The sequence below is a fragment of the Vollenhovia emeryi genome, unplaced genomic scaffold (assembly GCF_000949405.1).
Source record: "Vollenhovia emeryi isolate VEMERY1.0 unplaced genomic scaffold, V.emery_V1.0 DF940097.1, whole genome shotgun sequence".
NCBI lineage: Eukaryota > Metazoa > Arthropoda > Insecta > Hymenoptera > Formicidae > Vollenhovia > Vollenhovia emeryi.
The window spans coordinates 1-10,428 of record NW_011966269.1 but is presented as its reverse complement, the minus strand read 5'-3'; the positions used below and the strand labels follow the sequence as shown (position 1 = coordinate 10,428).

At 36.3% G+C, this 10,428-nt stretch overlaps 1 protein-coding gene across 1 annotated transcript; it reads right to left on the bottom strand.

Moving 5' to 3' along the window:
* Window positions 1-8,069: 8,069 nt before the first annotated feature.
* On the bottom strand, window positions 8,070-9,065 carry LOC105556331 (trichohyalin-like). Its single transcript, XM_012003411.1, has one exon. The coding sequence runs from the start codon at window positions 9,063-9,065 to the stop codon at window positions 8,070-8,072; it is 996 nt and encodes a 331-aa protein (XP_011858801.1).
* Between the last annotated feature and the right edge of the window lie 1,363 nt (window positions 9,066-10,428).

The window sequence follows — 10,428 nt, the reverse complement described above, 5'->3', positions numbered from 1 at the left end:
CTTTCCTCCACGCGGTGAACAGACATGGTTCATGCAGATCATTCTCCAATCCGAGTTTCTTGGCCTCTTCTGAAAATCTCTTATTCCATCTTTTTGGGCTTATCTCTTAGAACATATACCTGGAAGGGGAATGCCTTTGTTTCCCAGCTGCCGAAACTGTTCAAAATATGAGATAGAGAATATATCTCCTTCCTTGTTCTCGAGATGGGCAAAGGTAAATCTGCGCATGTACATCAGTTCGGACCGTGGTGGGGTATACTCCCACCACGGTTCGGACCGCGCCGATGACACCGCGCATAAACCTAACCTAACCTAACCTACGCGAAAAGTGTCGATGAAAATTGTTAGTACTAATTAAAAACCAAACTGAGACATTATGTCTTTTGTGTAGGAAAGACGTCTCCTACTTTGAATAGAAATAAAGTTAAACTTTATTATGCATTATTTTTCACTGATATATAAGGTTTGTTAATATTGGATATGTGAGTGCTTTATTACAATTATTATTTCAATGTTTTATTTACATATGATTATTTATCTAATAGATTTTTATCCAATAAGAAAAATAGATATTATATAATATTTCAATTTTGTAAAGTTCCAGATTTGAAAGCTTTTCCAATCATTTATTCAGAGACGACTTAATTTGGCGTGCTGGATATGTTTCTAGAGATTTAGATGAAATATTATTCTATATAAAAATATAAATAGTTATTATTTTGTAAACTATTTACAAATCCTACTAATTGATTAATAATATCCTGTAAATTAATTTTGCAGTAAACATGGATAATGGTGTATTGCATAATTTTTATCTGTTGTTGAAGTGTCAACTATGTACAATGACTATTATAGGTGAGGATGGAAACGTCAACTGCGTTCAATGATCCATCAATTACTGAATATGTCATAGATGCTGTTTTCGCAGTAAATGTGGATCATTTTGATAAGTAATAAGCTTTTTGGATGTAACTTGCAACAGTTGCCATATATTTTGACAGTTTTATTAGTAACTTTAAGAAATAGATAGTATAATTGCATAAATATAAACATTTTATTCAATTATAAATAAGTTTATGTATTAATGTACACAGTACTTTACTGATTTTTAAATAAAATAAGTTTCGTATACTTGTGTCGAATATTTTCATTCTTTTTTATTTCTGATACACATTTTGCTTCATGAAATAATCTTAATTGAATATAGGTAATAATAATCTCTTTTATCAATAATGTTTTGTGATTATTTAATATTGTTTGTTTCTGAATATGATCATTCATAACATTATCATTAAAAACGTTGTGCTCAGTAATTACAAGATGAAAAGTTTTAGTTGTTAAATATGACAGAATATTTTTCTGAGTAAATAAAATGTGATTGTTTGATCTTATAACAGTTTCTGCCGTTTTAGTTATAATGATAACGTTATTTGATGGATACAATAGCTTTCCACGATTTTTTATATTTATTAATGTACAAGTGGCAATATCTCTTGTGCTTGCTATTAATAAAGGTAGACATATTTCGCACATCTTACCTTTATTAATTATTTTTTTAATCACAAAACCACTTATATATTTAACAACCTCGTCAACATATTGACTGAGTGTCTCAATAGTTGACATATAATCAAGATTGAAGAATGGCTCGATGGATGTCTGCGTTGTTAAATTTGCGGGAGAACTGTCATCAAAGAGATCATTTTTGTTTGCAGATGACACAAACAAAATTTGCACATCGTTTATTAGACAATTGCCATTTTCTGCTGTAATTTGGTGATGCATTAATAAACGTTTATAGGCATATTCAAACTGCCTGGCAGAAGGATTGTTATTAAATCCACCTCTACTTCTTAATGCACTAAAAAAAGTCTTGAGGTGATCTTGGCTTAGTTTATATGTATGAATATATTTTAAACCTTTTTCTTTTAAAAGTATAAATAAGTCAAAAATATTTGTTAAACAAATAATAAAGCCTAAGAAGCCAATTTTTCTCATTGATTTTAAAATGGGTTGCTGTTTATCATCTGTAATTTCTTTAATATACGATATAATATCATGAGCACGTTCTTTTAAATATTTAAAATTTTCATTTGTAAGAGGCAAGTTATATTTTGACGGCTTTGGATACATTGTACGCACATTTAATATGTCAAAGGCATCATTAAAAATGCTGCAAAATTTAGCGGTTTCATCAGATGATTGTAATCGTTCTGGCATACATTTCGCCACAAACTGCAAAGCACAACTTACACTGTCACTTAATGTTTGTGCTGCTAGTTTTACTTTCATTTTATTTGTGTGAAATGAAATATGACTTTTATTTAATTTTGTAGCAGCCTTTAAACCTTCTTCCTCTTGCAGCTTTTGTAACGACACAATATCATTCCACAAAATGTCGTGATTGTTGCGTTTTAACTTTAATCGTTGTCCTAATGTATTCCGAACCAACCTTATCATGTGTGATGGATCGTAAAAACAAAAAACTGTTTCTTTTGTAGCCGGATTTATAAAATATGGTTTAAAATTTGGACCAATTTCAAAATTTGCACCTAATGCGTTGCACATAGCAATATTAACGTGTGCACCATCAAAAGTTATGGAATTTATATGAACTCCTGTTTCAGCTATGAGCTGTAAACAATTCTCTAAAAGGCTTGCTCTGTCTTGGCCATTCAAAGAATTTATTAAAAAATAACCTATTGGCACTTTCCAATGGTCATTTAAGGACACAACCATAAATACAAGAGCATTTCTTGCTTCGGAGGGAAAATCTTTTTCTGAGTTACTGTTGGCAAATCCCAAATTCTCGTAGCCATAATATTTTGTGCCATCATATTCAATTTGCTGACGAATTGAAATTTCATCCAGCACTAAATTACAAATAACCGGATTCTTGATTTTAACTTTGTTTTTTAGTGCAGTAAACACTTCATTTGTAAATCCCGGTTGTCCATCGACACATTTGTACCATTTACGAATCGTTGAGGGTTCTGGTAAGAGATTGTTAAATGTCTTGCGCACATAACGGTATGCTTTGCTCGAGTAGAACTGCAAAGTGAGTGCAAAAGTTCTTAATTCTGCGCTATACTTCATTTTTGACTTTCCTCTTCTATTTATCACTTCCTGTATTACATTAGGAATTTCAGCCTATATACCAAAAATCAATGCATTTTATTAACATTTTATTTTTAACTTAATCGAATTTATTGAAATTTATTGAAATATTAACAATATCTACTTATATACACACATATTTTATATACACTTGTATGAATTGTACACTATATAACATTTTTAAAGAACTACTATTCTTATTACTAGTATGTACACTGCTTGTCAATAATTGGTTCCATTCTCTTAGCAAGTTTAATAGGATATGTGACATATGCTATATAAACTCACTAGGGGGATAGAATTATTGACGGGTAATGCACTATTCTTTAGAATGTATTTACAATTATGTAGTATGAAAGAGCGAATGTCTGTGTGTTGCTATAGTATTGTTGTCGGGCCCGGCTTGGGCTGTTGCGAGAGGTGCGGCGAGTCGAGCGCGATCGATGAGACGTGTAGACCTTTTTCCAAGGATCTTGTCAGGATTAGGCGAGGAGGGGGTGGGAAAACCACTGACTTGAACACTTGGTTAATTTTAACTAGACTGTATTTTGATTGCCGATCACGATCACTACAACTGCACTCGATTAAACGTACTATCTCCGATACAGGATTCTATTGCGTCGCGTATACTGAACTCGCAGGACCGGCGCGTGTCCCTTCACAAAGGCGAGTGTCTTTCGGCGAGCTCGGCTCCGTGGCGGTTCGCTCGAGCTTGCACGCGCTTTTTGCGTGCTCTGGTTTTCGCGCGTTTATTCTGTATCGTTCCCCGGGAGCAGGCGCGCTCTCCCGGCGAATATTCTTACAGACGCGAGTCGCGAGAATAACAGAGGACGATCGCGAAGAAGGACAGGCGGCGCGCGTGCGATTGTTTTGGCGACGCGGAGAATCGGCGAGTCGAAGGTAGTCAGTCGAAGGTAGAGAGTCGAAGGTAGAGAGTCGAAGCGAGCGAGTCGAAGCGAGCGAGTTGAAACCAGAGAGTCGGTAGTAACGAGTCGAAGCGAGTTAATCGTAGTCGGTCGAAGCGAGTTAGTTGAAGCGAGAGCGTGTTACGAGAAAGAGTGTCTCGAGCGTTACTGTGAATAAACAACTCTTATTTAACACTATCCGAGCACAGTTCCCACATCATTATTTACCGGAATCACCTACCATCCCACCCTTGATTCCTACAATTAGAATAAAAGAAAATTAATTTATATACTAATTAATGTTATACTAATATTAATTTATATACTAATTAACGTTATATTAGTATTAATGTATGTACTAATTAATTAATATACTAAGTAATTAGTAAATTATAATTACAATTAATTACTTAAAATATTACAATGATGCATTAGAAGTAAAATTTATAAATGTACAATTACTTACAGTTAAATTACAATCATAATACATTATAATTACAATATGATGTTGAATTATGATTATAATTCTCAAAAAATGTTCATTATAATAAATGATTAAGACATTTTTTTTTTTTTATTATTTTATTTTAATCCTTGCCTTGCGGCTTAGGATGACTTGCATCCACCCATACATAATTTTACAAACGCATAATACATTTACACATATAACTTTCATTTACATATATACATTATACATTCTTATATCATCCTAACTAGCTCCAACTAACTCAACATTCTGACTGTCCTTACATTTCCCTTCTTACTCCTCTCCCTCAAACCCCTCCTTTTTCTCCAGCTCTTTTCTAACCCTTCCTATCCATTTCATTACTTCTAGTCCTTTCCCCTCCTCTCCTAAAAATTCTTCTAACTGTATCTCGCTTTTCGTCGCCTCACATTCTTTTAATATATGTTCTATGTTCTCCTCTTCTCTTTGGCATATTCTGCATCTTCTATCCTCTTCCTCTCTCCAATGTTCACTGCCTTTCACCTCGCTCCCGCATCTGTACCTGGCTATCAACATTCTATCCTTTTTCTTCCTCTTTCCTTGTAAATATTTTGGTAACTCCTCTGTTAAAATCTCTTTATATTTACTATTGTATCTCGATTCGCATATCTTTATCCTCCTCCCCTCTCTCTCCTTTCCCTCTATTCTCTCCACTAACCCTTCCGCCGCCTCCCCTGCCTCCATCTCTCTCCTCAGCTGCTCCCTCTCCATTCCTGCTCTCTCCATCAATTCTCTCCTCTTCTTTTCCCAGTTACTCTCTTCTTTCCTCGGCCTGTTCTTCTCTAAATCCTTTATACATGCTTTGACTATTTTCTTCTCTGACTGCCTTGCCTTCTCCTCATACCTTGCGGCTCTTCTTATTGCTCTCATTTTGATCTCCTTTATTTTGACTTCTTCTGATATTATATAATTCGGGGTTCTCCTATCCAAACCTAAGATCCATTTAACGTACTTTCTTTTTATTACAACTAATCTGCTTTCGTGTAGCCATCCCCATATTTCAGCTCCGTACAATGCCACGCTTTCTACCAGTGACTCGAACATTTTCATTCTTCTTTTAAAGTCTTCTTTAAATATTCTCTCTCCTATGCTCCATGTCCTCTTCATCGCTATGGTCGCCTTCTTCATCCTATCTTTTATATGATTCTCCGCCCCCCCGTTTTTCTGTAGTATATATCCCAGGTACTTTATTTCCTTAACCTCCTCTATTTCTTCCTCTCCCCACTTCCATTCCCTTTTCTTTCTTCTTCCCCTCGCTTTCTCGAACACCATTATTTTTTATTTCTCCGGACTCAAACTCAAGCCTTTCCCTTTCAAATACCTCTTGAACCTTCTCATCATCTCTTTCAATTCTGCCTCTCTTGTCGCCATTAACACCACGTCATCCGCGTATGATATTGTCCAAAATTTTTCTTTCCCTATCACAAGGCCTCCTACTTGCCCTTTTTCCATTTCTTCCTCCAGATCCATGATGTACAAATTAAACAGATTCGGGCTCAACGGGCATCCTTGTCTTAGTCCCTTTTCTGTCCAAAATCCTTCTGTCTTCTTGTCCCTTACCTTCACTACATTTTTCGTTTCCTTGTATGTCCCCATTATCCTTTGTCTCAAGTGGTCTTCGATTCCTATCTTCTTCATTATCTTATTCAGTTTCCCTCTGTCTACTTTGTCGAACGCTGCTTTAAGGTCCGCAAAAAATGCAAAGACCTTTCCACCTTTCTTACTCAGCTCCTTATTCGTTACGTAATTTATCGTGTATACTGCATCCATCGTTCCTCTGTTCTTTCTGAATCCGAATTGCCCTTCCCTTAGCTTATTCTCCAACTCCTTCTCCAACCTTGCATTTAAAATACTTGCGTATATTTTGTATGCCGTATTCATTAACGTAACTCCTCTGTAATTTCTTGGGTCGTTTCTCTCTCCTCTCTTGTATATTGGACTAATCATACCTTTATTCCAGTCTCCCGGTATGCCCTCTCCTTTCCAGATTCTGTTAATTAATTTTAAAAATTCTTCTCCCACCTCCTTCTGCATAAATCTCCATGTCTCGTTCTCAATTCCGTCCTCCCCTGTTGCCTTTCCCATCTTCAGTTTTTTTATTACTTCGATCACCTCTTCCCTCGATATTTCTTCTACTCCCTCTGCCACCTCCTCTCTCTCACCATCCTCTTCTCCTTCTTCTTCTATTTCTAACATAACTCTTTCCTCTGTCCCTCCTAGTATTTCCATGAAGTGATTTCTCCACTCATCCATCTGTATCTCCTCACTTATCCCCTCAGCCTTCCTTTTCCTGTATTTGTTTATATACTTCCAAGCTTCCGCTTCATTTTTGACTTTCCTTATCTTTTCTACTTCCTCGCTTTCGTGCCTCCTCTTTTGCTCTTTACACCATTCCTTGTGCTCCTTTCTTTCCTTCACATACTCATCTTTTCCGATCCTTCCCTTCTTCCATTCCCTCATCAATCTCCTCAATCTTCTTTTCCTTTCCTTCCATTCTTTATTATACCACTCTCTTCTTCCTAACCTCCAAGGTATTATTTTTTTCTTCCGCTTCGTGATAGCGCTCTTTACTTTATCTTTCATCTCTTTCCAAATGTCTTCTGTTTTTGTCTGTGTACTTTTCCATTCTTCGCATTTTTCATGATATTCTCTCCTCCCTTCTTCTGTCCAGTCGCTTCTCTCTACTACTATTTCCTTCTTCCCTTTCCCTGTCTCCACCACCCGGGGTCCTAACAGCTCCACCTCCAGCGGCACGTGATCCGATTCCGTTTTAGTTCCTTCTTCCACCGTATCTATTTCCTCTCCTGCTCTGTCATTCCCTAATACATAGTCTATAACCGATGATCCCACGTCTCCTATATATGTCCATCCACCTTCCCTTCCGAAACTCCCGTTTAAGATCGCCCATCCTCTTTCCTCTATTTTTTCTATTAATATGCGTCCCTCCTTATTTATCACTTTATCTACTGATTTTCTGGTTTCTCTCCTCTTTTCTCTCTCTTCCTCCTCATTTATCGGTCCTCCTTCTTTTCCCGTCCTCGTGTTGAAATCCCCTCCTATTAGCAACCATTCTTCCTCTTCTTCTTGTACCTTCTTCCTTAGTGTTTCCATCGTATCTTCTATCTTTTGACTATATAACGTGATTATTCTCCATTTGTTTCCATTGTACTCTAATCTGCTTTCCACCGCTTCGTCGCTGATCTCCCTGACCTCTAAATGTTTCAAATTTTTGTTGACTGCTGTTATGATTCCTCCTTTTGCTCTTCCTTTCCTGTGTTCCCTCTTCGCTGGTACGAAGTTCCAGATGAATTTGCTGGACAGTTTATTTTTAATCTTCCTCCATTTATCCTCCTCCATCCATGTTTCCACCAGACCTATCACATCAAAATTCTCTAGATAATCCCATGTTTCTTCGCATTTATTCATTAGACCCGCCACGTTCCAAAAGCATATCTTTAATCCTCTTTCTTTTTCGGTCTTATTTTCCTTTCCTCCCTTTTCTCTCACGCTCCTCATTCCCCCCTCCCCTTCCTCGTCCCGCCCTACTCTTTCTGAAAAGCTTTCCTTTCTAGCTTTTCGGTTCTCCACTTCCATTCACAGTTGTCAATCCATATTCTTTGGTATCCCACCGTTGCTTTCTTCCCCTTTTCCCTCTCTTCTCTAACTATACTCCATAAATGCTTTTGTATTTGCCTCTCTACTGCCGTCAGATCATCGTCTATGAATATCTTTCTTGCTTTTCCTATCTCCTTCCTCTTTACCATTATTTCTTTTTTATCCTCCCATCTGTTGAATCTGACTAACGTCATTTTATATTCTCCCCGGCCGATTGTCTGCACTTCTTCCACCTCCATCTTCTTGGTAATTTCTTCTTCCAAAAATTTCTTCATCTTCTCCTTTCCTTCACTTCCATTTTCCACTTTCATTCCTTTAATGATTATGTTATTTCTCCTTCTCCTTCTTTCTACTATCTCAGAGTTTCTTTCCATCTCTTTCATCTTCTTCGTAAATTCGCTCACTAGCTTTCCGCCTCCGTTATCCTCCATTTTTCCTACTTTCTCCTCCAACTGTTTTATTCTATTTTCTAATCTCGCTTTTTGCTCTTCCCAAAGTATTTCTCTCATTCTATAATCCTCTCTCATTTCCTGTATCTCTTTCATTATCTCCTCTTTGTCCTTCTTTCTTTCTTTCTCTTGTTCATCCATCTTCGCTATAATCTCTTTCAGCATTTTCTCCATCTCCATACCTTCTTCTTTCTTTTCCTCTCTTTTTATCTTGTTTGGCGGCGATCTTATCTCCCTATTTCCTTTACCGAAACTATCTAATATTTCCTTTTCGGCTTTTTCTATCGATTCTCTCTCTTCCTCCCTTCCTCTCTTATTCTTTACGTAGTCTATGATTGATGTTTGACTTCCTGCCCTATCTCTTATTCTTGACAGCTCCTCCGCCCTCGAGGGTCTGCCTACTGTCCTCTTCTCCCTCTCGTCTTTCCTCGATTCGGTATCCTTATTCTCACCCTCCTCTCTCTTCTCTTCCATCTAAATCCCTCTCTCGCTTTTTATACTTTCGGCACCCCTTTTCTCCTGTCCTCTCTTCTTTACCGACAGTGTTTTCGTTATCTCCGGCTTCGGCTTCTCCGTGCCTTCCCTCGCTCTTCTCACCTAACCTAACCTTCAAATTGTCGCAACCACACAGAATCCTCGTTCTCGTCTGTTGTTCGACTCCTATACTGCTGATTTATATCTGTAGTCAGCCCTGCATATATGTGCATGCAATCTACCTGAAACAAAGTCGCCCCACGGCGAAAGAACGGCAGATAAACTCGAAAAAACACTGACGCGTTTGACAAGCGTGTTTCTCTCTACTTACTCCCACTCCAAGTCCGATTAAGACATATCAATAAGCATTCATTACTCTTATCCGATATTAATTGCCGCTTCTTTAAATCTTTTACAAGATCTTTTATCGATGAAATGTGCTTTTTGTATCTCTTAACATTTCTTTTTAGAGATTGAATTTGTACTGCCTGTTGCTGAACTTTACGCTTCATGACAGAGAATGCTATTGCAGCTCCCCTTGGAGTTTCTCAACTTTTTGATGAGATGTCACCTATGTATCGAGGATTTTTCATTCTTGGAAATTTTGCTGTACATGGAACCTAAAATATTATTTAATTGAAAACGTTGCACATATGAAAAATATCTATCGAATAAAAATTTATCAAATTAACAGAATATTTAGTGATTAAAAATGAAGTGTAGAAACGTAGAAAAGACGAGGATAACTCTGATAAATTAGAATAAGTTTAATAGTACTGAAAGTACTGAAAGATTGGCTGATTACAAAAGCAATAAAATATGGAAACTATATAATGCAATAAGAACTGCATGGAAACTGATGGAAATGTGTTGAAGAAAGAAATATTAAGGGAAAAAAAGAATTAGAAGTAAAGAAAATAGAAAAGATGTAAACTTAACTGTTGCTTCTTTAAATCTTTGACGAGATCCTTTAATGATAAAATGTGATTTTGTATATGATTTAAGCATGAAACTTAAAAATGCATTATTTAAACAATGAACCAAAAAGACTTTTTATGATAAGTATATCCAACATTGTAATAAATCTTCTTTTAATTGTTATGTCACAATCCTTATAATTCTTATATTGTTTTATATTGAATCAAATTAGCTCTAATTAATTTATACAATATTCAGCAACAGGTAGTACAAATTCAATCTCTTAACAGATCTCTTTAGAGATTGAATTTGTACTATCTGTTGCTGAAAATTGTATAAATTAATTTGAGCTAATTTGATTCAATATAAAACAATGTAAAAATCATAAGGATTGTGACATAACAATTAAAAGAAGATTTATTACAATGTTCCGGGGAAAAAATGG

Coding starts and splice junctions, on each gene's coding strand:
- LOC105556331 (XM_012003411.1), bottom strand. CDS start 9,065: ATGGAAGAGAAGAGAGAGGAGGGTGAGAATAAGGATACCGAATCGAGG.